This window comes from Dendrobates tinctorius, unplaced genomic scaffold (genome assembly GCF_039654945.1).
Source record: "Dendrobates tinctorius isolate UK_male_01 unplaced genomic scaffold, ASM3965494v1 ptg000022l, whole genome shotgun sequence".
NCBI lineage: Eukaryota > Metazoa > Chordata > Amphibia > Anura > Dendrobatidae > Dendrobates > Dendrobates tinctorius.
Genome location: NW_027361690.1, coordinates 38,203,406 through 38,231,229, shown reverse-complemented (window position 1 = coordinate 38,231,229; position 27,824 = coordinate 38,203,406). Strand labels below are relative to the sequence as shown.

The 27,824-nt window shown below is 45.9% G+C and overlaps 1 protein-coding gene across 1 annotated transcript; it reads right to left on the bottom strand.

The window, feature by feature from the left end:
- Window positions 1-433: 433 nt before the first annotated feature.
- Window positions 434-27,824, bottom strand: LOC141084129 (zinc transporter ZIP1-like). Its single transcript, XM_073568602.1, has 3 exons — window positions 27,495-27,824; window positions 9,492-9,622; window positions 434-2,078 (listed from the first exon to the last, which is right to left on the bottom strand). The coding sequence occupies exons 1-3, from the start codon at window positions 27,601-27,603 to the stop codon at window positions 1,419-1,421; spliced, it is 900 nt and encodes a 299-aa protein (XP_073424703.1). The 5' UTR covers window positions 27,604-27,824; the 3' UTR covers window positions 434-1,418.

The window sequence follows — 27,824 nt, the reverse complement described above, 5'->3', positions numbered from 1 at the left end:
GTAAAGTAAACATGTGGGAAATGCTATTTAATTTTTTTGTGTGCCATATCTCTGTGATTTAAGGGCATAAAAATTCAAAGTTGGAAAATTGCGAAATTTTAAAAATTTTCGCCAAATTTCCGCTTTCTTGATAAACGCAAGTTATTTGAATGAAATTTTACCACTAACATGAAGTACAATATGTCACGAGAAAACAATGTCAGAATCACCGGGATCCATGGAAGCGTTCCAGAGTTATTACCTCATAAAGGGACAGTGGTCAGAATTGTAAAAATTGGCCCGGGAGTTAACCTGCAAACCATCCTTGGTAGTGAAGGGGTTAACGCTTTTTTTTTAACCCTGTCCAAGGCCATAAATACAGTGTATAGTATATATATATGACATTACAACGGAAGTAGATATTATTAAACACAAAACACATAAGGAAACTCAATAAGAGAATTTGGTAACAGTTTATTTGTTTTTAGCAACTGTACACACTTATAAAGTATAAGTAAAGGCACTAGCTTATTAAAAATCCATTCAAGGAAATGACATTGATGGCTTATATGAAGAATAAATTCAGGGCTGGGTGAGTTAAGGAAGCACTCCCATTACCTTTTTTCCTCCAAACCTGTGTAATGTTCGTGTCGTGTAGAGTCCGGTTGTTCATGTAACCCATCGCTTTCTTCTGTTTCCAGTTCCATTACATTCCTATTCTGAGTAACTTGATGGCAATGCAGACTCTCCTGACTACACCGCAGTGGGACCCAGAAGCGGTTTTTTTTTTTACATCATAACGAGGCTCTGGAACTTGACATTGTAAAAGACTCCCACAGCATTGTGATCTGGACAGGTTAGCGATAGACGACTATTAAACTGACACTACATTAAAATATACACAAGTTTAAGAAAAAGTTAATGATCGTGCTTCTTTAAATTGGACATTCAACATATTGTATGAGCATTAATATCATATTAACATGCCATGGCGTAATGTTTCTGTTGATTGCAGAAGACAAGCGTTTGATCCTATTGTTAGGCCATCAATGTTATTTCTCAGGAAATCACACAATTGGCTACTAATTGTTTTCCTTAGACTGGCTAAACATCAAAAAGTTGGCAGATTAAAAGAAAAAAAAAAATGCTTTCAAGAACTAAAAACTAAGTAGAGAAATATAGAAATGTCCACAATTAGTTCATTGAAGATCCTACTACTATATTGAGGCTTTCACGATTCTCCTGTTTGGTCATTTAAATGTTTGGGAAATGGGAAACAATAAAAGTGTAATAAAGAAAAAAAAAAAAAAAAAAAAAAAAAAAATCTACGCAATTCTTAGTGCATAAAAAAATTAAAATAAAACGTCTCCCTTTCCTTCAAGTCTCTCAGGTAAATAACGGCAAGCACAAAAATACAAAAACATGATGGAGAATTATTTTCACCCTAAAAACCTTAGTCCTGCCATACCAGAAAATCCCAGCAGTATAAAGATGACTTTAGGCAGTCGCCATTTGTTGGAGTTTAGTTCATGAGGTAGAATCTCCAGGAAGGTTATGTACACGAAGGTCCCGGCAGCTAACCCTTCTAGAGTAGCCTGAATCAGACTGCTATCATTGCTCTGCGTCTGCATCACCCCAATCCCTATGCCTATACCTATAGGGGACATGAGGGCAAACATGACCATTGAAAGCACAAACCACTTGATCTTCACATTGCTCTGCATTAAGAGCAGCGATAGACTCACAGCAATGATACTTTTGTGGATGAGAATGGCAATCGCTATTTGGAGGACCTCTGTGTCTGCGCTCTGTAGCCCAATGGCAATTCCTTCAAAGATGGAGTGCAGAGACAAGGAGAGGATAAGTATAAATGAGCGGAAGGAGGAGTGAGCATTGAAATCCACGTGGAAGTGGCGCCTGGCGTGTGCTACGTTGTGAGAGTGGCCATGCTCCTGAACAGCTGCAGAGCTGGAACTGCTGGATAACAACGGGGCGTTCTCCTCAGTCATCCCATTACTGCACTCCAGAACAATGCGCTCTACAATCAGCACCAGGAGGACTCCAAGCCCCAAGATGAATTCCGGCAGAGGGAAATTTGTCTAAAGATGAAATGAGAAAACCACATAAATTAGTGAAAAAACTCTCAGTCCTTACAAACGTTAATAGGATGTCACACAACGTCTTTTAGATAGTGGTGCACCAGACGAGTTTTCCCAGGAGATGCCGCTTCAGGAAAATGCTAATTGCTTTCCTGAAGTGGCTTCCGTGGCAGTTTTTCAATCATTCTTGCGCCTTTTTTCTGCTCATGCAAAACAGTTGACAGAGCTACATTGGGAATTTGTAAGGGCTATTAGGCCGGGTGCCCACGATCCGGAAATAGCAGCGCCTTGGACGCAGTGTATGTTTGCAGCGCTTTGGATGCAGTGTATGTTCGCTGCATCCAAAGCGCTGCAGTCTACTCAACGCAAGTAAGTCCTCATGTGTTCACTGAACCGTGCAGATTTACCGCATCCAATACATTCTATTGGTCTCTCTACAAGATAAATGGACGTGCTGCCGTCAGGAAAGACGTACTGCATGTCCGTCTGCGTGGGTGATTCACAAGCGTCTGTGGACACGGGAGTTTTTGAAATCACATCCACTATGCTGCAACAGCTAGCCGCTGCAGGTTTGACGCTGCATAAGTACGCAGCATCAAATACACTGCAACTCCGGATCGTGGGCATATACAGTGCCTTGCAAAAGTATTCGGCCACCTGGAACTTTTTAACCTTTTCCCACATATCATGCTTCAAACAGATGCCAAATGTAAATTTTTGGTGAAGCATCAACAAGTGGGACACAATTGTGAAGTTGAACAAAATTTATTGGCCATTTTTAATTTTTGTGGAAAGTCAAAAACTGAAAAGTAGGGTGTGCAATATTATTCGGCCCCTTTACTTTCAGTGCAGCAAACTCACTCCAGAAGTTCACTGTGGATCTCTGAATGATCCAATGTTGTCCTAAATGACTAATGATGATAAATATAATCCACCTGTGTGTAATCAAGTCTCCGTATAAGTGCACCTGCTCTGTGATAGTCCCAGGGTTCTGTTTGAAGCACAGAGAGCATCATGAACACAACAGGCAGGTCCGTGATAAAGTTGTGGAGAAGTTTAAAGCCGGATTTGGATATAAAGTGATTTCCAACACTTAAAACATCCAAAGGAGCACTGTGCAAGTGATCATATTGAAATGGAAGGAGTATCATACTATTGCAAATCTATCAAGACCCGGCCACCCCGCTAAACTTTCATCTCAAACAAGGAGAAGAGTGATCAGAGATGCAGCCAAGAGGCCCACGATCACGCTGGATGAACTGCAGAGATCTACAGCTGAGGTGGGACAGTCTGTCCATAGGACAACAATCAGTCGTACACTGCACAAATCTGGCCTTTATGCAAGAGTGGCAAGAAGAAAGCCATGTCTCAAAGATATAAATAAAAAGTGCCGTTTAAAGTTTGCAACAAGCCACCTGGGAGACACACCAAACATATGGAAGAAGGTGCTCTGGTCAGATGAAACCAAAATCGAACTTTTTGGCAACAATGCCAAACGATATGTTTGGCGTAAAGGCAACAGCTCATCACCCAAAACACACCATCCCCACTGTCAAACATGGTGGTGGCAGCATCATGGTTTGGGCCTGCTTTTCTTCAGCAGGGACCGAGAAGATTGTTAAAATTGATGGGAAGATGGATGGAGCCAAATACAGGACCATTCTTGAAGAAAACCTGTTGGGAGTCTGCAAAAGACCTGAGACTGGGACAGAGATTTGTCTTCAAACAAGACAATGATCCCAAACAAAGCAAAATCTACAATGGAATGGTTCACAAGGTAGATGGTTGACCCAGCTTAGGGGGAAGGAATTTTTTTTCCCTATGGAGAAAATTGGCTTCTACTCTGTGGGTTTTTCGCCTTCCCCAGGATCAACAATGCAGAGCAGCTGCACTAAAAATAGGCTGAACTAGATGGACATAAGGTCTTCCTTCAGCCTTCAAAACTGTGTTACTATGTTACAAATAAACGTATCCAGGTGTTTGACTTGGCCATTCTGAGTCCAGACCTGAATCCAATCAAGAATCTGTGAAAGAGCTGAAAACTGCTGTTCACAATCGATCTCCATCAAACCTCACTGAGCTTGAGCTGTTTGCCAAGGAGAAATGGGCAAGAATCAGTCTCTCGATGTAAAAAACTGATAGACATACCCCAAGCAACTTGCAGCTGTAATCGCAGCAAAAGGTGGTGCAACAAAGTATTACGTTAAAGGGGACAAATATTGCACGCCCCACTTTTCAGTTTTTGAATTTCAACAAAAATTTAAAATAACCAATAAATTTCTTTCAACTTTACAGTTGTATCCCACCAAAAATTTACATTTGGCATCTTTGTTTGAAGCATGATATGTGGGAAAAGGTTGAAAGTTCCAGGGGGCCGAATACTATCGCAAGGCACTCTACCCTTTTAAGGGTACCATTTCTGTAAAGCAGCATGAATGTAAAAATTAAAGGGCATCTGTCAGCATCATGATGTAGATAGAGAAAGACATTGAATCCAACAATATGTTACTTAGTTTACTGGGTGCAGCTGTCATGACAGTTTTCATATTTAGCAATGCAGCAGAGCCTAGAAAGCTAACCACACCCACACCAGGCTCTCTGTGTACATTGCCTATAGACCATGAGCAGCTAATCACAGGAGGGGGTGGAGTAGGATGAGTGCTTATGAGCTAGCTAGTCACAGCAGTGATAATATCCTGGGGATAAAACCTTCAGTGTAAGTAAAGAACATCACACAGCCTGACAAGTCATAGTCAAACATTGTTGAATTCTGTATTGTAACCCCTACCTCTTGCTGTCCTCAAATTACACAGCGAAAACTTGCTTACAGATTTCCTTTACAGGGTGTGTATAGTGAAAACAAATTATTAGGCGATAACTTATTGATCATTTGGGGCCCGACCACCAGGACTTGCACCAAGTCAGCAGAACAAGGAATTCTTACCCCCACTATGGTACTTTTATCTAAATTAGAATGGTGCTATAGGTCGGATGCTCAACTGACAACTTAAAGGGAATCTGTCACCCTTCTTTGAGATATCATATAATGATATCATTCAATTGTGTGTCACATAAGGATTCTCTTAGCACTTTTGCTTCCCCCTGACCCCACATCTTTCATGCATAAATACCTTTTTTATATTGGTTCAGATGTATGTAAACTGCTGCTGTCTGGTCCACTGGGCGGGGCTTATACCCCTGCTCCCTCCTCCCTGTCTTGCTTTACAAATTTCTCCTTGTGTAGAGCAAGACAGGGAGGGGGAGCAGGTAAATAAGCCCCGTCCATCGGACCGGACTGCGGCAGTTTACGTACATCTGAACCGATATAAAAAAGGTATTTATGCACGAAAGGTGCAGGGTCAGGGGGAAGCAAAAGTACTAAGAGAATCCTTATGTGACACACAATTGAATGATATCATTATATGATATCTCAAAGAAGGGGTGACAGATTCCCTTTAATTCATTCCTTATGGGGCTGCCGAAAAAAAGCCAAAATGAAGGGCTCGGAAGCCCCATTCACAATGAATGGAGCAAGGGGCAAGCATGCGCATTGCTGCTCCATTTTAACACATAAATCATGGCTCCCATCTGCAGATTGCTGCGGTTCCCAGCGCTCAGGCTCCCACTGATCTCTAAAACCCCCGTCACACATAGCGATCTCGCTAGCGAGATAGCTGCAGAGTCACAAGTTTTGTGACGCAACAGTGAGATCGCTGTGTGTGACACTTACCAGCGACCGGCCCGCCTGCCGGTTATCGCTGATCGTCCTGGAATGGCCAGGATATTTTTTTGATCGCTGGTCTCCCGCTGGCCAGCACGCATCGCTGCATGTGACTGGCGGGAGACCAAGCAAGCTGGAAACTAAGGTAAACAGAAGGTTTACCAGCGGCGCTGGTGCAGGGAGCTGGTAATCAAGGTACACGTCGGGTTTCTAAGTGCCACGCGCTGCTTAGAAACCTGATGTGTACCTTGGTTACCAGCTTCCTGCAGCAGCGTGCTGGTAAGATGCACATCGGGTTTCTAAGCGACGTGCGTCGCCTGTTACCCGCGTGTCGCTGGTGCTGATCGCTGGTGAAGCTGCCTGTTTGGCAGCTCACCAGCGATCATGTAGCGACACCATCAATCCTGACAAGGTCATGTTGTTGTCGGGATCGCTGGTGCGTCGCTATGTGTGACGGGGCCCTTAGTTATCTCTTATCTGCTGGGTTCACATGAGCGTATAAAACATTGTCAAGGGCTTAATCTAGAAAACTCGGGGACGTTTTTCCACTTGTCATCCATGACCATTCACAGTTTCCCATATTAAAAAATCTGCAGTGCATCAACAACACCAGGAAAAAAACAAAACAAAAAAAAAAAAAAAAAAAAAAAAACACAGATATATGGAGGTTTCCTATGGGATGTTTTTTTTTTTTTTCTATAAACTTATAGCTTTAAATGGGCAAATCTGACCTAACATATGGAAGCAACTAGTGCATGCAGCTTAGTGTCACATGCAGATTCGACAGTGAAAAAAACAAAACAAGAAAACCTTATCAGAACTGCCCCACTGAACAACATTGGTTCTAGTGCAGTCTTGTTTGTTCACGGACAGCACTCAGAAGGAAGATACGCTCACGTGAACCTACCCAGTCTGAGTAGATGATAGGGGGTTTTCTTGTGAAAACAAGTTAAGTTTATTTCCAATAAGTGCTCTGAAGGAGCAACATTATTCAGCTTTGACTTTTGACAAACACTGGGAAGTTTTCCTGAAATATTCATGAGTGTTGAGCGATACCATCCGATATCGTGAAAGATCGGATTGGACCGATACCCAAAAAGTATTGGGTATCGACGATTCCGAAAACCCATGCAAGTCAATGGGGCACAAGTATCAGAATGAAAATAAACTTTCTTTACTTGCACATCCAGTTCGGGAGGGGGGGGGGGGGGGGGGAAGAGTGTGGGCTGGGTCTGTACGGGCATGCTGGGGGTTGTGTGTGTGTGCAGGCATCGTCCGATGGGACTACAAGTCCCATCGGGCTATGCCTGCTACCATGACAGTGATTGACACATTAGCCAATGATGGGACAGTAGTAGTCTCATCATCCGGCTAATGTGTTGAATGTAAAAAACAACAAGAAAAAAAAACCAAAAAAAAAAAAACCATACATACAACATATATTCTACATTCATACAACATACATAAAACATGCTACAGACATACAACATACAATACATTCATACAATACATTGACATACAGTACATACGCACCATCACTTGTCACTTTGATCCCCGAAGCCAGTGTCATCTGTAAAAATTAAAACAAGCAATATATTCCCTGACCCGCAGAAATCCACGAGTGTCCCACGACGATCTCCCGTGGAGAACAGCAGCATCAGCTGATGCGACCGCTCTCTAGGGGCACCAGGAATACAATGACGGGAGGTAGGTATCCTTCCGCACTGTAAAAAAAATAAATAAATAAATTGTCCCTAGTCTCACTTTTGGCATCGCTGTGAGAAAGTTCCCATGCAGCTTTTGCCATAAAGTGAGACCAGTGAACTATAGTAACCTCTCAGTGATGCACTGCAGGAGATCGTCGTGGGACACTCATGGATTTCTGCGGATCAGGGAGTATATTGGTTGTTTGCTATTTTAATTCTTTTTTACAGTGAGATGACACTGGCTTCGGGGATCAAAGTGACAAGTGATAGTGAGTATGTACTCTATGTTATATGTACTGTATGTCTATATGTATGTATGTACATTATGTAGTATATATGTATGTAGTATTTTTTTTACATTCAACACATTAGCCGGATGATGGGACTACTACTGTCCCATCATTGGCTAATGTGTCAATCACTGTCATTGTAGCAGGCATAGCCCGATGGGACTTGTAGTCCCATCGGACGATGCCCACACACACACACACACACACACACACACACCCCCCCGGCAGGCCTGCACAGACCGCGCATCATGATGACATCATTTCAGCAGCCAATCACAGCCATGCCATTAGTTAACATGGCTAACAACTGGCTCATTGCATTATGGGAACTTCCGATTCCGGTATTCGATATTGTAAAAACATCGGTACTCGGTATCGGAACTCCGATACAGCAAATATCGGCCGATACCCGATATTTGCAGTAATAGAATGCTCAACACTATTCATGAGTTGTCCAGCTATAAAGTGACAGCAGACTTGTCAATCCTCACATTGCGCTATGAGGATTCTCTGGTGCCAGGTGCGGGTGGTTATACGACTTGCACACTTCCAGTCACATTCTGACAGAGCATGTCCTACCTCACTCAATACACTTGCACATCTAGACTGAATGTATGCAAATCGTATAGTTGCAGTCATGCGCCTGCTGCTCCCAATGCTGCCACTAGAGAATCCTGACAGCGATCAGTGCACGCGATGTGAGGATTCACAAGTCTGCAGCTACAGAGAGACTGCAGATTTTAGTCTAAGGCTGGACAAGCCCTTTACAGAATAAAAGCAGGATTCTGGGATTGACAAAATTGTCTGCCTATGCTTAACAATGCTTTAAGTTTCATTTTCAGTTCAATTTTATATATGTGAAAGTGGACGAAGAAAATGAAGAGCAGATATTGTTAGTATGCTGCGATGTAAAAGACAAGCCAAACCAGATGACTGAAACCATTTAATGGCACTACGCGTTTCAAGCACGGTCCGTCCTCTTCATCAGGTGCATACAAGTTAAGTCACTCACAGCTTTCATAGAAATCAGAAGTGATGTAAAGATGCAATATTTATCACACCGAGTGCATACAATAGCACTTTATGATTGAATGGATTCCTATCAAGTACGTGTAATGTGTAAAATATTGCACCTTTACGTCACAGCTGATTTCTATAAAAGCTGCGAGTGACTTCTAACTTTTATGCACCCGATGAAGAGGATGGACCTTGCTTGAAACGCGTAGTGCCAGTAAAAGATTTTCATCATCTGGTTTGGCTTGTCTCCTACATTGCAGCGCCCGGACAATATCTGCTCTTTACTTATCCTAGAACATGATTCAGCTCCTGCACAGGGGGCCGTTCGGAGCCGGCGGTCAGAGCAGCAGCAGTCTGGGGAAGTTACCCATCCTAACTTGTTCGTCCAGCGCAACCATATGAGGCGAGCGCCATTTACCTTTCCTTATTGTGCTGGTAATGCAGATTCACACAGGGAGAGCTCTAGGTTTTTTCTTCTTGTATATGTGAAAGTGGTAGAAGGGGTTAAATCCAAAAAAGAACAAATCTACTATGCAATGTGGTTACAGATACGGTAAGTATTAAAGTCACTTGTATTTTCTGGCTCCTTTCTCAGTGGTGAAATGAAACCACCAGTCCAATAAATCTAAACTCACATACATGGCAGCATCATATCCACAGCTGGGACAAGTCCACTTACTGATATTTGATGCTCCTGCATCGCCTCCTTCATGTCATTTAGAAAGTCAGGAACGATATCCAGCAGACAGGCCGCCAGGAAGACTCCCCCTGCTACACAGCTGATAAAGCTCAACCACATCTGCTGTGCCTCTGGGGAGGGAAAGAAAGGGTTAGTCCAACTTCAGATTAGCATAGTACAGGAAAGTCCTGACCAAAGATCTCAGGACCAGAAATTAGATTCATGGGGATCCATGAAGCTTCCAGTGTAGATCCTTACAATTCCCTACCTGACAGTGGGATTATGTGGAATACAGTGGGAAAAAGCACCAATAATTTACTCACCTGAAACTAACCTAATGGATAATAAAGAAAATGGCAGAATGACCAATGCATAATTCACAGATCCTGTACAGAGGCCCACCGGGGAAAATTCACCAATTTTACCTTGTGGGCTACGTTGCGCCTGCTGTACATATCGGCCTTTCCTCCAGGTTCACCATGTAGGCAAAGGATTAGGCGACCAGCATGCGGCACTTTTAGCTCAGTAAAAATGAGAGAACTCAAGTGTGAACTTCCCCTTAAAAAGGGTTTTCCCACCCCAAACAAAAACATTTTAATCAATAGATCATGGAATAAAATTAAGTCCCACAATTCAATGTGTACACGTGTTCCACAAGTAGCTGGTGAGTATAATACTAGGGTCAGGGAACTTAAGGCCCCGTCACACGAAGCGATCTCGGTAGCGAGATCGCTGCTGAGTCACAACTTTTGTGACGCAACAGCGACCTCACCAGCGAGATCGCTATGTGTGACAGCGATCAGCGAGCGGCCCCCCTGCCGGTATCGCTGATCGCTCTGGGAAACCTCTGGACATTTCTTTGGTCGCTAGTCTCCCGCTGGCCAGCACGCATCGCTGTGTGACAGGCGGGAGACCAGCGATCAGGTGTAAAAAAATAAAAAAAAATAAATAGTTATTCTCACCTTCCGACGTTCCGCGCAGCCATCCTGCCTCTCTCCACGCTCCTGGTCCCAGTGATCCTTTGCACGAATGCCCGCGACACGTTCTCGCAAAGGATCACTGGGACCGGAGCGTGGTGAGGCGCGCGAAGACTGCGCGGGACATCGGAAGGTGAAAACAACAATATTTTTTATTTTAATTCTATTTTTTTTACAGGGGTGGCCAGCGATGCCGCACGCTCGGCATCGCTGTGCTGATCGCTGGTGAAGCTGTGTGTGACAGCTCACCAGCGATCACATAGCGACTTACCAGCGATCCTGACACCTTGATATCGGTGTCTGGATCGCTGGTAAGTCGCTTAGTGTGACGGGGCCTTTAGATTAGTGGAACCACTCCAGGGGTGGAGAAAGAAGAAAAAATGCCCGCGCTGAGATAATCTTATAAATCTGCCCCTGCTGTGTACTGTGTAATGGCTGTGTCTGACCATACAGGACATGGTCTGATCATACCACAGCTCCTGGGCAGGGGAGGACGCAAAAGAGACTATACAGGCAGGACAGCAGGGGATCACAGCTGATTCTTTGAGGTAAAAGATTGCTTAAAAATAGGCAGGGACATATTTAGAATATGGAATGGTGCCAATAAGTTCCCTGACCCTAGTATTATAGTCAGCCACTGCAACTTCTGACTGACCTGAAATCACTGATAAAAAGTTCACAAACTCTCAATGAAAGTCTATGACAGACTCGTTCTGGTTCTCAGACTTATATCAAGTTATCAAGTTCTGACTTCTGGATCACCCAGCAAACACTGGAGCGATCTGACAAGTCACAGCCTGTAAAATACTGACCTGAGCCGGGCCGATGAAAGACAAAGACAGCACCTTATGAATATAATACCTACGGCAGGAAACTTAATAGTGACATCAATCCGGCGGTATAAACAAAACTCACAAGTGGTGCCCTGTAAACCTTGTAAAAATTTGAGCTCCTCCGATTTTGCTATTGTTTTCTGTTTTGCGCTGTGTCACTCCATTGCAGAGATAATCACACTTGTTTCTTTTGGAGACCATCATGTGAAATTTCTGCTCTGCAGTTCAACTTGGCGTTTCTTCAGTCTTCTCTAGGGGCTTGTGTTTGCACCAATCCCTCACAAATACTACCAATCACAGCTCAGCTGGTCTACCGGTATCGATCAGTGATTCACAGCATCTAGGAGGGAAGGGTGAAAGTGAACACCCCCAGAGAAGACTCATGTGAAATCTCTGCCTTGTAGTTCAACTAATGATTGGTTGCCAGACATTTAGTAGGGATCTGCATGTTTTTAAAGGCATCAAAAAAACTATGTAATAGTATTCATATGTTTGGTACACTTCTGGCAAGTTTTTACCCACCAAGTTTGCAAGTTTTCCCGCCTAAAGTGAAAGAATGTTTGCTGGGGAGCAATGGTCATCGAGTCATTAGCTTGATCTTTGTCAATGCTGTTGCTGTGGGAGGTAGAGGGATAAGGTAGCCTTCTACCCAGTGATCACTCTTCATAGGGCAGTAAGTTTTCAGGTGACCTTTGGAAGTTCTATCAATTGTGGAGAAGGCTGTGGATTGCAACTTCAAGAAAGCACTGCTTCTACTACTGGCTTGTCTACCTGCCCCCTTCCACCCTAGAAATGTCTGTTATGGAGAATCTAGTCCAGCACACCATCAGTCTCCTGGTAGTAGGATCGTTGTGAGCGATGTCACTTCTTGTGGCTAGATCACAGATGTCGGAGTCACTTCCATAGGCTGACAGGAGGATGTCTCCAACATCGCTTATGGCTGCTTAGCCAAGTGGAACTCGCTTCTAGTTTTTGGAACAGAAGTGTGGGAATCTCTTCTGGTGGAACAAGTCTGCAACAACGAATGCCCTTCCACAGAAAATAGGCTCCTCACGATGATTCAATGGCTCTTCATTCAGCAGCCAAGGAATAGCTCTTCCTGGTGCAGCTTCTGTATTGGATTTTTCAGCACCTTCACCTCCCCTGCAGCACCAGGCACCCCAGTAGCTCCATGGCAATGGAAAGCAGGTGGCTTCTAACCAGGATGGCTCCACAGATGTAGGTTTCATGTAGGCCATCCACAACACAGTAACTGCCTTCTCCATACAGTGCGTGCACACATCCGTTAGCACCTGTACCTCGGTCTCCGGCTCTTAGCTTTGCAAACTTTAGTCCAGTCTTTGGTGCCTCCTCCTTCTATGGCCCCCTTTTGTACACAGGAAGGTTGTGGATGCTTTGTCACATGCTGATCCGCATCCACTTGAGAATGATAATGACCTTTCCTTAGCCATCCCGGGCCACAGTTAAAAGCAAAGGGGTTGTCCAAGACATGCTATAAGGAGGTATTACCATGTGATATTACTCAACATCAGAGAAAGTAAGATTTTCAATTAGGCACATAGAGTATCACGGTTGGTGCTCATAACATTGATGTAATAGAGCAAGCTATTCCTAATTAAATGTAATGCACACAGGGGCTTTATGCATTCAATAGGTAGAAAATACTAAGAAATATAATTTACTTTCCCTGATGTTGAGATCGACATAATTGTCCCTTTTAATTGGACCACAGCACTATTGTGTTTAAAATTTGTATCCACTTGGACTTATACAAATTACTGCTTTTCATACAGCAATTTTCGAGTCTTTACTGACTGCTATTCGGCCTTTTCAAAAAATCCATTTTGGCCTAAATACCTAATTGGTTTGACTAGATTTTCACTACCACTATCAGAAAGTGTTATTTTTATGCACATTGATTTTTGTACGTCAACTCTCATGAGCACTAACCATATTAACATCCATTTTGTTATAGACAAATTTTTGCATTTAAGAAATATAGGTTTAAGCCTTATCAGGGGAGTATATTTTGTTCACTCAAATCATCTACATATCCTCTATATATAAAGTATGTATTTTTTTTTCCTAAAGGTGGTACACAATATACTTTAGGTATAGCTACCCCTGGGTTTTGATCCTGTGCTTCCCATTGAAATTTTATATTTCATGTAATTTTTTGTTCAATAAAAGGTTTTATTTATTTTTTAAAAAAAGAAATACTTGGCATTTGCTTCCATGTGCTTGTAGGTAAAAGATTGTGGAAGTGCCATTAAAAAGCTAGGCCATTAGCTGTATGTAACAGTGTCTTTAGTTAATTAAAAGGTCAAGGTGTGGGTGCAAGGATGGCGAGAACAGATATACTGTCTGCCTTCAGGTTACTGTCTATTTACCTGGTTTTAGTTCTATTAGTGTTTAGTTTATTTTACTTTGATAGGTTTGCCAATGTGTTCTTTTATCTTCTTGTGAAGAGGTTTCCACTTTTTTTAGAATGGGTTGAATCCATGCAGGGTGCGGCCCCTTATTTGGATGATATTACATTGTAATAAGTATTCTGGCACTCATGCAATCGATGCAAAAATCAAATTTATTCAAGCAAAAGGTCCGAATATCTCGTGACATTTCGGTCTAACTTACACCATCAGACTAGAGGTATGGGAGATAGAAGACTATAGATCCGGTTTAATATACAATGCTCAAAAAAAAAATAAAGGCAACACAAACACGATATAACTCCAAGTCAATTACACTCCAGTGAAATCAACCTGTCCAGTTATGAAGCAACACAGATTGTGGATCAATTTTTCCTGCTGTTGTGCAAATGGAACAGACAACAGGTAGAAATGATCGGCAATTAGGAAGACACCCCCTATAAAGGAGTGGATCTGCAGGTGGGGACCACAGACCATTTCTCTTTTCTCATCCTTTTTGGCTGTTGCTTTGATCACTTTTGCATTTGGTCATTGCTCTCATCCTTAGAGGTACTGTACAGTAGCATGCGGCAGTGTCTACAACCCACAGAAGTTGCCCAGGTAGTGTAGCTTATCCAGGATGGCACATTAATGCAAGATGTGGCAAGAAGGGTAGCTGTGTCTGTCAGCGTAGTGTCCAGAGGCTGGAGGCGCTACAAGGAGACAGGCCAGTACACCAGGAGACGTGGAGGGGGCCGTAGGAGGGTAACAACCCAGCATCAGGACCGCTATCTCCAGCTTTGTGCAAGTAGGAACAGGAGGAGCACTGCCAGAGCCCTGCAAAATGACCTCCAGTAGGCCACAAATGTGCATGTGTCTGCACAAATGGTTAAAAACCAACTCCATGAGGATGGTTAGAGGGCCCAACGTCCACAGATAGGGGTTGTGCTCACAGCCCAACACCGTGCAGGACACTTGGCATTTGCCAGAGAACACCAGGATTGGCAAATTCACCACTGGCACCCTGTGCTCTTCACAGATGAGAGCAGGTTCACACTGAGCACGTGACAGACGTGACAGTCTGGAGACTCCGTGGAGAGCGATCTGCTGCCTGCAACATTCTTCAGCATGACCGGTTTGGCGGTGGGTCAGTAATGGTGTGGGGTGGCATTTCTTTGGAGGGCCGCACAGCCCTCCATGTGCTCGCCAGAGGTAGCCTGACTGCCATTACATACCGCGATGAAATCCTCAGACCCCTTGTGAGACCATATACTGGTGCAGTTGGCCCTGGGTTCCTCCTAATGCAGGACAATGCCAGACCTCATGTGGCTGGAGGGTGTCAGCAGTTCCTGCAAGATGAAGGCATTGATGCTATGGACTGGCCCGCCCGTTCCCCAGACCTGAATCCGATTGAGCACATCATGACTCAATCCATCCACCAATGTCACGTTGCACCACAGACTGTCCAAGAGTTGACGGATGCTTTAGTCCAGGTCTGGGAGGAGATCCCTCAGAACACCCGCAACCTCATCAGGAGCATGCCCAGGCATTGTATGGAGGTCATACAGACACGTGGAGGCCACATACAGTACTGAGCATCATTTTGACTGATTTCCACTTTAATTTTGGGGGTCTCAATATCAGAAATTTGATTTCCATTGATGATTTTTGTGTAATTATGTTGACAGCACATTCAACTTTGTACAGAACAAAATATTCAATGAGAATATTTCATTCAGATCTAGGATGTGTTATTTGAGTGTTCCCTTTATTTTATTTGAGCAGTGTACTTTCTTGGAAAGTGGCAAAGACACAATAGCCAAAAGGTAGGTTGCCAGTGTGGGAAGTGGGAAAAATCCCTTATGGAATATGTGTGGCGTTTGCAAAGGGCAGTGAATGCCCCAAGTACTTTAGTGCGCAGGTGCCGGACCTCTGACCTTTCCTGGCGCCTGCGCACTGCAGTACTTTGCTCTGGGTAGGGCAGTTAAAGTACGCCTGCGCAGGAGCGGCATCTCAAAGGCCAAAAATGAGGTGACAGATTCCCTTTAAGTGGTTGCATTTGTTTGCTGCTTTTGGTTATAAATTTGGTATTTCTTCAGCATAACAAGAAAAGTTTCCCCCATTAGTTGCACTGAATATTTAGGTATTACCAGAGATTCAACATTGGATGAGTGTAACCTGCCATTTAGTAAGGTTAGTAAAATTTGTGGATTAATTTGATATAAAGTCTCGGCGTAAGGCTACAGCTGTTCACAGATCTCATGGGTTTTGGTGCTTTTTGGAATAGTCATTGGTGTGCTGTACGTTGGCATTGTTTATGGGCTGCGAATAGGGTCATTAAAGAGATTGTCGACTTTTGTGCCAAACCTGAACAGTCAATGAATCTTCACAGCATGCGAAGTCAAGATTATCTGATGCTAGCAGCAAGACCAGGCAGTCATGTAACCACAAATATGATCTATAGATATATCTCTTCTGGCTACATTCCAACTAGACCTGTGCAGTCGGAAGTATGCATATCACACCAAAAAAACCCTTTAAGAACATGGTACTCCTTAAACCATTCCTCATATTGGTTGAATTAGTCTGTGGGGTAGTTATATTTTTAACTATAAGATTTTGCTGCTCACAGGCAATAATTGAGTAATGTTTTAAAAGGGAATCTGTCATTAATTTTTTTACACCAAATCTAATAGCAGTATAATGTAGAGACAGAACCTGGCTCCAGTGATGTGTTACTTACCCGGCTGCCTGCTGTAGTTTTGATAAGTTAACTGTCAGTACGAGATCACTAGAGAACTAATAAGCCTGCTGCCAGGCAGTCCTCCATATTCATGGGCTCTGTATAACCCCCACCACTGACTGGCAGATTTCTGAGTGCACTGTGTGTAGGGAGGAGGGCCCCCGCAGAGTGTCCGGGCTGGAACCAAAGGGACCGCCATCTAGGTTCCTAAGGGAACTGTACCCGGGGAACAGAGGAGGAGTGGACTGCTGGGAGTGACAGGACAGCAAGGGGAGGGGTGAGTATAAAAGGGACAGGGAGTGCGCAGGGGAGTCAGCTGGCGGAACGGCAGACACGAAGCAAGAGACTGTGGGCGTTTGAGAGAGCCAGACGGTGACCAGAGAGGAGACCAGCAGCAGAGGGGTGATTTACAGTGGCCTGCGGAGAGGAAGTGCCGAACTTACCGACAAGAGACTGCCGCTTCACTCCAATCCGGGGTCACGACCTGCCCACGGTCGTCCGCAGCCGTTGCCGCTGTGCTCCAGCCCGTTGCAGCCTGTCCGCCGCTGCGGCCTGTTCATCATCGCCCGCAACTCGCATCACCCCGCTACAGTCGGCAGTTGGGGCCTGCTCCTTGCCTACAGAGAAACTCTTGGCCCAGGCCGTGCACGTGGCCTGCCAACGGCCACTCCTGGTAACTGCGACACAACCCTGCTTGGGGACTGGAGTCTCACTGAACTCACTAACTAGCGGAACCCTGCTGTTTCTACAGGGGGTTACCTCATCAAAGGACTCCCTCAAGGCCTGTTGTGCCCCAACTCCTCCTGGGCGCTGGGGCACCTGAAGACTACAACAGATCTTCAGCAGCTGGGCCCAGCAGCTGCGACGCCAAAGCAGCTTCATCAGAGACACTGAGGGACGTCAGGATGGATAAGTGACACTATAGGAAATAAGGACCTGTAGTCAGCCATATCGTGGCCCTATAGTAAACGGCCTTTGCCGGGTTAGTCGTGTTCTCTTTAAAGTGTTTTGTTTGTGCCGAGTCCCTGCGAGGACAAATGCTGTTACTTTGTTTTGGTTGCTTAGTATAGCCCTAGCGGCTAAAATATATAAAAGTTTCTCCCCAAACTACAACTCAGTCTCGCGTCTCGTCACTGCATCCTGCGTACCTGCTATAACCTTCATGTGCATGGGCAGAAATCTGCAAATCAGTGATGTGGATGGAGTCATACAGAGATCAGCATTAGAGAACTGCTAGATCGGCAGAAGAGAAAACAGTAATTTTATCAAAATAGCAGCAAGTGACATCGCTGGAATCAGGATCTCTGCCCTTCCATTATACTGCTCTCAGATTGGGTACAAAAACCTGGAGACAAATTCCTTTTAATTGTGTTTATCCTCCAAATCTAATATTGCAGCAAAGCTACCTCGGGCAGACCCCTGGTTTTGTTACATCTTAAACTGATCATTTGGATAAAGGTCAAGCATATCCCTAATTCCATTTCTGATCCTCTCCCTGGTACCCAGTTTTCAGATTTCGGGTATTTGTGCCAATGGGCTAAACAAGAAGGCGATTTGTGCCCCGAACACCGCAAGGGGATAATTTCGGCGTATGTTTGTCATATTTACAAGAGTTTGGAGCCTCTTCCACTTGGTCATAGTAAGGGTCTGTTTACAAGGACCAAATGGTGGTACAATACGGACACCGATCAGTAAGGGGCCCGTCACACATAGCAAGATCGCTAGCAATTTCGGTGTGTGGCACACATCAGCAACCAGCCCCCCCCCCCCCCGCCGGGTATTGCTGATCGTGCAGGAATGTCGTGTGCCAATGTCCTGCGCTTAGTTACCCGATATTTACCTTGGACACCAGCTCTCAGCGTGAGCACGCTAGTATCCAAGGTACACAGCGGGTAACTAAGCGACGCGCGTGCTTAGTTACCCGATATTTACCCTGGTTACCAGCGTCCTCGCTGGTCCTGATCGCTGGTGAGATCTACCTGTTTGGCAGCTCACCAGCAATCATGTAGCGATGCACCAGCGATCCTGACCAGGTCGTACCGTTGTCGGGATCGCTGGTGTGACGGGACCCTAAGCGTTCACCAATTGGCAGGAGTTTGAAAACTTGTTTGCAATGACAGACAGACTAAATGTAGATGATGCCCACTGAGAGAAGCATACTCAGTGCACACAAGCAGCCATTGTTCTTGACAGTGTGAGACCTGATTACACAGGACAATACAATGCCGAGAATAAAGATCATTTCACCAGGTGAAGTACTGGGCTCTATGCTACAGTAAAGAGTGGTCTGCGTTGTCTTTTTTGCTTGTAATTGGTTAAGGATCACCAGTAATGTGAGTTAAGCTGGAGTCACACATAGCGACTTACCAGCGAACCCGACAACGATATCAACGTGTCAGGATCGCTGGCAAGTCGCTATGTGATCGCTGGTGAGCTGTCAAACAGACAGCTTCACTAGCAATCAGCACAGCGACGCCGAGCGCACGGCGTCGCTGTGTTCGTTAGTTACCAGTGCGCTGATGCAGGGAGCTGGTAACTTACGTACACATCGGGTATCCAAGGGACGCAAGTCCCTTGGATACCCGATGTGTACGTTAGTTACCAGCAGATCGCTGGTCTCCCGCCTGACACACACAGCGATGCGTGCTGGCCAGCGGGAGATCAGCGACAAAAGAAATGTCCAGAGGTTTCTTGCAGCGATCAGCGATACCAGCAGGGGGGCAGTCGCTGATTGCTGTCACACACAGCGATCTCGCTGGTGAGATCGCTATTGTGTCACAAAACTTGTGACTCAGCAGCGATCTCGCTAGCGAGATTGCTATGTGTGACGGGACCCTTATGAAGACTTAAGCCCCCGTTATACACTGCGATATCGCTAGCAATATCGCTGTAAAGTCACCGATTTTGTGACGTTGCAGCGATATCGCTGCATGTGATACTTACCTCCAACCGGCTCCCCTGCTGGTTATCGCTGATCGCGCGAGAAGCTCCTGGATCATTCCTCGTCGGTCACTTCCTGCGGCGACGATGAGCGACGCGTGGAGCCGGGCGGGAGGACGCAGGATCGCCGCTTCTGACAGGCAAGTAGCGATCCCCGTCCCCAGCGATGTCGCTGGTGAGATCTGCCTGTGTGGCAGCTCACTAGCGACCACCTAGCGATGCACCAGCGATCCTGACCGCGTCATATCGCTGGTGAGTCGCTAGGTGTCACGGTACCCTTACTAATGAAGTTATTCTTCACTTTAGTTATTATCCCCTTTCTGACATCGGGCGTAAATGTGCGCCAATGTCAGACTCCGGCGGCGAGCCCACATCTTTCCAGGCACATGTCAGATGTTTTGAACAGCTAAGGCCTCTTTCACACATCAGGTTTTTGCCGTCAGGCGCGATCCGGCGCTTTTGACAGAAACCGGATCTGGCGAAATGCAATGCCGGATCCGGTTTCCCCCCCATTGACTTGCATTTGCGCCGGATGGCCATGCGTTTCATCCGGTTTTCGCCGGATCCGGCAATGTGTCGCGATCCGGCGTCTGGAAAAAAAACGGAGACTAACGTTTTTTGTCTCCGGCGAAAAAGCCGGACACGCCGGATCCGGCGCGTCCGGCTTTTTCACACAATGAAAGCCTATGAGCGCCGCAATGCGCCGGTGGCCGGTTCCGGTTTTTTTGGTCTGAGCATGCTCAGTAGCTCTGCCCACAAGACATATATAAAAGCAAGACAGTGGGACCCACAGCCACACCCAACATGCCACCCAAGAAAGCAACCAAGCGCAGCAGAAGGCAGGAGACCACTGCAGCACCACCACCACCCCAAATGGAGCAGCAAATGGAACATGCTGAGGAGGGGAGGCCAGCAGCAGATGAGAGACGGTAATTATCAAATCCCCCATTCCTCCAAACTAGGGCTATTGAATATCAAGATATTCATTGGCCCTTTGTTTCTCTTTATTCAACAGCCGCCCAATAGATGCAGCAGCAGCAATGGCAGCAGGTGGAACACCACCCACAGGCATGGAGTGTGGCCACCAGGAAGACAGCACATCATCTTCTGGGAGCCCTCCCTCGCATCGTCAGCGTTTGACGGTAAGTTTTTATTTCCAAAATCCATCATCTCTGTAATATATGTCTATTCATTGCCTTTTATTTCAAAACAGGATTCACAAGATGAAGAGGAGCTCCCAGAAGAAGAAGGAAGGGGTGGACAGACACTTGGAGTGGGCTCACAATTGGTAAGTTTTTTGCATCAAACGCAGAAACACAACATCACACTACACACAACACATAGAAAACAATGTTCTGCAGACCACACACAGCAAACAAATGCCTACATCCAAAGACATAACATTTTTTGTTTTCTTCTCTAGTCTTCCCAATCTGGTGCTCGGCCAAGAGGTCCTCGCAGTGCCTCCCAGGGTCGTCGGCGACAGCAACGCGGCGGTCACCAGCGTGTAAGTATAAATATTTTTGCTTTGTTTTTTTGCACTTATTTCATTTCTTTTGTGGAGGCTAATTATGTTATTTTTGTCTTTTTCTTTAACAGCCTTCACAGGGTGCTCCCGACTGACGGTGAGGATGGAGGACTCGATGTGGACCACCTCATCGATCTCGTCAGAGAAAGGGAGCCGCTCTGGAATATGGCTGACCGCCGCCACGCTGACCTTATCGTTACCCGACGACTCTGGGAGGAAATCTGTTCGCTCCTTGTGGGCCGCTGGGAGGACCTCGATGTTCGGGCCCAGATTAAAGAGTGTAAGTATATACAGTACCGGTTGCTTGATGTAAACCAGTGTTTCCCGAACTCCAGTCCTCGTGGTCCCCACGGATCATGTGTTCAGGATTTCTATTTACTATGGAAATCCTGAAAACATGACCCCTGGGGACCATGAGGACTGGAGTTTGGGAAACACTGATGTTGTATACTAACCACTCCTTTCTCGTTTCAGGGAACAGAATTGTGAATCGGTGGCGGTCTGTGAGGGATCGTTTCAAGAAGGAGTTCAATAAAGAGATGCGGGCCCCGAGTGGATCTGGAGGACGCAGGAGCAAGTACAAGTACGCAGAAGCCCTGTCGTTCCTCCGGGAAACAATGGTCACTAGAAGGTAAATATTACACACCACATGTGAAAAAAAATGTTAGATGTAACTTTTTTTTTTTCAGCCAGGGCCATACCATGTCACTATTTTAATTGTTTTTTTTTCTCTTTATTCCACAGCACGGTGAGCAGCACTCGGGAGCCTGCACGATTGGACCCTTCTGAGGCGATCCCTGAGGAGACCGGCACCGAGGGACACTTCGACCGCCCCGGTACATCTGCACCTTCCCAGCCTTCCCACACATTCGACCCATCTGTCCAATCCACCAGCTCAGGAGCATCGTGGCCGCCTACATTACATGAAGCTGCTGGTGAGGAGATCGCTTTCCCTTTACCCCACCCTTCTGCCCCTGCCACCTCTAGTACACCTGCGGGTACTGGGCGGCAGCGGCAGAGGGGTCAGGAAAAGAGTTATGCGCCAGAGTTCTTGCATCTGAATGCATCTTTCCAGAACTGTCTAAAAGTCTTGTCAGAGCAAATCTCCGCAGGCTATCAGCAGATCAACTCCAGCATTCTGGAGGTGAAGACACTTCTGCAAACCATGCATTCAGAAGCAAGATCTTCGCCAAACCACACCTTTTTCAGGTCTGTTGTGGAGCGCATGGAAACGCTCTCTCCTGCCCAGCAGATGCATGTAATGCATTCATGCCACGCTGCTCTCCAGCAAGTTACCTCCCAACCTCCTCCTCCCACCACAGTAGTTCCTCCACCTGCACCCCCTCCAGCCACTTTCCATCCTCCCCCTCCTATTACATCTACACCCCCTCCAGCCACTTTCCATCCTCCCCCTCCTATTACATCTACACCCCCTCCAGCCACTTTCCATCCTCCCCCTCCTATTACATACCATCCACCTCCAGCCACTTTCCATCCTCCCCCTCCTATTACATACCATCCACCTCCCCAGCACCAGCAACCTCCCCAGCACCAGCAACCTGCCCCGTACCAGACATCTCCCCACTTCCAGCAACCTGCCCCGTACCAAACTCCTTCCCCATACAACTTGCCATCATCATCTGCTCCTACAGTCCCTGCCCAACCCTCCACTCCACCACCCACCACCTCTTCTGCTTCCCACATGTCCACCCATTCTGTAGTTTTTTCCACACCTTCACCTCTAACTGTTCCTTCCCCACCACGATCCCAGTCCTCTCTCCACACTCCCAGTGTCGAAGTGTCCCGCAGCCCCTCCAGCAGTATTTCCACCACACAGATTTATAATGTGTGTATTTAAATAAAAATGACCAGTTTTATGGTTTCAAAGCTTTATTAAACAAGTTTATTAAAATTTTAAAAAAGTTTACTAAAAAAAACATTTTTCAATAAAAGTTAAATTATTTTACACTGGTTGTCTGTCATTTCTTTCTGCGGCGAAAAAGGTTAAATACAGGGTATTTAAAAGGTGAAATGGTATTCAAAACTAGGTATATAACTGTGGGTAAATTTTAGCTTTTTGCCACAGTTGTGTTCCTGGTTGTGTTTGAAGCAAAGTATTTCACCTAAAAAGTTGTGTTTATTGTTGGTGATTTCCTAACAATGTACACAACTTTTGTTAAAAGGTGAAATACTTTGCATAAAACACAACCAGGTACACACCTGTGGCCTAAAGCTAAAAATAGTAAGACCATGACAAGATAGCCAACTTTGGTTGGCAAAGGTATATACTGTTGGTCCAGAAGGTACACAAGTTTGGTTAGGGCACAAATCTTTCACACTCTGTCATCCCAGTGTACTCTGCCTTGAGGTGACAAAGTATATTGCAAAATTGTCCCTCATTACTGAAACCGTCACAGAACTTCTAGTGGTAATGTCATGGTAATCTTGCAAGGTGGTTTCTTCAGAGGTGTCCTCAATGGAAATGGGTTCCTTGCAGATAACAAAATTGTGGAGTACCACGCACGCTTTGACCACCTCGTCCACAGTTTCTGTCTTGAGGTTGATCGCAGTCAATAGGACCCGCCATTTGGCTGTCAGAATACCAAAGGTACATTCAACCATTCTTCTTGCTCTTGTGAGGCGGTAATTAAAAATGCGTTTTGGTCTTGTCAATCCTCTGCTAGAGTACGGTTTCAAAAGGTGTTCTGACAGCTGGAAGGCTTCATCCCCTACACAGACAAATGGCATAGGTGGACCAGATGTTTGCGGCAGCGGTCTAGGTAGTGGGAACTGGAAGGTGTTTCCATACAGTTTACACCCCATGGCAGACAGTTTGAAAACTTGAGAGTCATTGGAGCGGCCATAGGCCCCAATATCAACCACAATAAATTTGTATTCCGCGTCAGCGATGGCCATGAGGACAATTGAAAAATATTTCTTGTAATTGAAATATTCCGATCCCGATCCAGCTGGCTTTACAATGCGGATATGTTTCCCGTCCACAGCGCCCAAGCAGTTGGGAAACTGACATATCTGTTGAAACTTGTCAGCAATTTCAATCCACCTCTCTGTTGTGGGCTCTGGTAATAACTCTTCAGCTAAGAAGTCCCACAGTGCACGGCATGTGTACTTCACAATTCCAGATATGGTGGAAATCCCGAGTCTGCACTGGAAATGCAGTGACGAAAGGGATTCTCCAGTTGCAAGAAATCTGTGGGGAATTAAAAAACAATAAATTAGTTTTAAATCACAGCATTACATACCAAAACTGACCTATAACACTTGGAGATACAAACTACCACCAACAAGATTTCAGTGAAAGTGTGCTCTGATGCGAGCACATCCAATAAATGTGGCTTACCTTAAAGTCACCATCAGACGCTCTGCGGGTGAAACAGAGAAGCGGCAATAGGTGTCCGCTTTTCTTATGAGGTGTGCAATGCGCTCCACCAAGTAATCAAAATTCTCCATTTTCATCCTAACATATCCAAAAAATTTATCCGGGTTTCGTCGAAGGTCCATGCAGAGTGTAGAATAGACCCCACGCGTCATTCTCTTGGCTGTGATGGGGTGGATCCACAAACGTCGTCTACGATGCCTGATGCGCTGCTGTCTCGCTCTCTCCTTCTCCAGAACAATCACCCTCAAACGATTCGCCTCCGCTATAAAATCCGCCAAATTCTTCAAAATATTTCCAATGACAACATCCATCTTCGCCAGTAACTTGCTCTTCTCTCCAACCTGCACTTACTCCTCTACAACCTGTCAAAGAAGGGCTGTAGGAACATGCTATATATAGTTTTCCAGTAGCCAATCCCGTTCGGAAGGCTACAAGGGTCAATTTTAAAAACCGGATCCGGCGTAATCCGTCGAAAAACGGATGAACCGGATGAGACGGATCCGGTTTTGTCTGTCAAGAAAAAGACGGATCCGGCAGAAAACCGGATCCGTCACATCCGGTTTTACAAAACATTTGCCAGATCCGGCGTTCCGGCACGACGCCGGATCGCGCCTGACGCCGAAAACCTGATGTGTGAAAGTAGCCTAACATGTGCCTCTAATAGACACGGGTGGAATCAGTTTGAGAGCAGCGTTTAACTCGCGCTTCAGGCAAGCGCGCCGGAAATCCCACCCATCGGTGACCCAGTCACGTGATTGCGGGTCACCAAATGGGTTGGCATGACAATCAGGGGTCTCCAGCAGAAATCTACGGATGTCATAAAAAAGAAAAAGTTATGGCTCTGGGAAGAAAGGGAGCAAAAGATGAAAATCCAAAAAAAATCGCTCTGGTCGTTAAGGGGTTAATGTGCTCAAGAAGGTTCTGGACTATGGATTGGATGAGCAGTTGGCTGTGATGATTATCCAGTAAGTAGGCCAAGTTTTGGGTTGCTGGACCAGAATCAAGTTAGGGCGGTTTTGTACAGGTGCTTGAAGTACCTCACTCTGGTTTTTCCTCTCATTCAGTCCAGAAAACTGATGCAACTTCTGCAGCCAGAGCAGGTTAAACCCACTGGTGGACACATCATTGGTGCATCCTATGTGGCTGCACAGGGGCCCAAGAGGTAAGGTGGCCCATTGCCACCTCCAAAGCAGGTGCAATTTTGCATTATTAGGAGCTTTAGTGCTGCAAAGGGCCCATATATTATTCTTGCTTTGAGGCCCTTTTCTGTCTGTGTCCACCAGTGGTTAAATCCTTTAACCATATAGGTAGATGGTCGTTGTAAAGATTATGTTCGGCCTGAGCTCTGGGTTTGCTGATTGTATCATTGTTAGTTTTTCAGATGTCCCTGTGTGGATTATCAGTCATTCATCCATCTGTGTATTGGGCAAGGAAATGCTCCTGTAGTGATGCCCTATCCTGGTCCACAAAGGGGATCCCCTGGAACGGCATCAGACGACCGAGGTGGGAGAGTGTAATGGATGTTTAGTTTAAAACGTGTGATTTTTATCCTGATGTAATATCATATAGGGGGAAATTATGTTGATAAAACTGATACCAATTAGTTTTCCATGTGAAGAGGGCTCCTGAGGCAAGGCGCCTCTTTCCAGGCTCCTGAGCAATGTTTCCTCAGTTACGCTGGATGTCTCATGTTCACCTGATGTATTCAGACAAAGTTAAAACTGGGTGATTTGGTTAAGGATAAAATGTAGGCCTGTGGTGTATGGTTTTCTTTCAGACATGTAGCTTTGGAGGGTGAAGTGCGTGGCCTTTATTTTACGGCTGGTATACATATCTTTCCCTTGGAGCTGCAGTCTAGGCTTGAGATGACCATTGGTGGTGCACACGCTCGGGTGACACGGTCAGTTGGGTTAAGCCGCTTGTGGTCAGTGGACAATCACTTTGATGGTCAGGTCCGAACTTATGGTTGGACCAATTTTATCTTCTGGTGGTTCTTACAAGTTTAAAAACAAATTGGTTATTGTTTATGTATTCAAATTAATTCTGATCTTTAGTAAAGATGGCGTTGGCCGAATACCTCCACCGAAGTGCACGTGTAAGGATTCTTTATTGCAGCCAATAAACTGGATATTTTATTCAGGACCATTTTTTAGCTGCAGAGTGTGTTATGATCACAGGCTCTCCAAAGGAAAGCAGCGCAACATGGAAGAGGATGGCAGAACCAGGGGAGCGCAGGGATTTATGTACAAGGTATTTATCACTTTTTTTTAATGCCTGTGACAAGTTCACTTTAAAGGGGATTTCTCACAAAGAATCACTGTCCATACAGATACCATGAAGAGGATCCCTCACCCAGCAAATACACTCAATAGAAGTCGACTGCACACTCATTTTGGACGACCTTCTCACGTGTACGGCTGCCTCCCGACTTTGCTCCATATCATTTTGGAGGGGGAGAGAGGATCCGGCTAGTTGAATTTCAGCATTAGATCCTTTTGTTCAGCGGAGGAAACCTGCCGCCATGTGACCACCGGGGCGCACGGCAGAGCTCATTATTCGCTATCTGATCATTCCACATCGTTTTTACCATTGAGTCAATGGGCAACGGATCCGTTAATGCGGCATCCTCGGTCGTCCATCTGAAACGGATCAGGCGAGCAGGATTACTGCTGGCTCTGCCCCAAGGGATTACTGGATGTGTGACCGCGGCCTGACACAGGATTGTCACACAAGTGTTTACATGGCTGGATCTGTAAACACAAAACCCCAACCAGATCTGTACATTAATCAGTAACCGGAGATAAAACCTGCAAGTGTGACCCTGAGGCAAACCGGCTCCTAAATAAGGGTGCGGTGATTGGAGGCAGAGACTATGGTGCTGACTGCGCCGATGAGGATGATGGATGGGAAATGGGAAGACAAGCTATTCCAAGCAGGACCCCACAGCAGCCCCAAGAATCCGCACAGCCCTCCATGCACACACCACGACCACAGGACTGTCAGTGACGTAGACCACCCCCCTGGAGAGGCCGGTGTGGGGGGCCCCGGCTGTGCCCCACAGGTCACTATACACACACACAATGAGTGGAACTAGATGGACAGTCTCATTCCAACCTTAAATACTATGTTATTATGCACACAGGCCACGATCCCCCCGGACACTCCGAGCCTCACCTCTCCCAGCCTGGAAACACTTCATCCTGGACGGCACCAATCCGAAGAAGAGGGTGAGCAGCAGCAGCCCGACCAGGCAGCCCAGCTTTACCTGCAGCAAGTACTCCATGCTGCCGCCCTAGTATCCTGCCCACAGGAATCCCCCGGGAGGGGCTGCTGTGCACCGAGCACGGCCGGCAATGTGGCTGAGCAGGCGTTATCAGTGCGCGGCTCCGCTACATGCCGCACAGCACCGAACCCCGGCCCCACAATGCTCGGTATCACTAGCACAGGCCCATGTGACCGGCCGGCAACTACTGACCCCGCCCCCGCAGCCTCGGTCTGTGCAGG

Coding starts and splice junctions, on each gene's coding strand:
- LOC141084129 (XM_073568602.1), bottom strand. CDS start 27,603: ATGGAGTACTTGCTGCAGGTAAAGCTGGGCTGCCTGGTCGGGCTGCTG. Junction 9,623..27,494: donor GTGTTTCCAGGCTGGGAGAG/GTGAGGCTCGGA, acceptor TTCCCTCCCCAG/AGGCACAGCAGATGTGGTTG. Junction 2,079..9,491: donor TGCAGGAGCATCAAATATCA/GTAAGTGGACTT, acceptor TTTCATCTTTAG/ACAAATTTCCCTCTGCCGGA.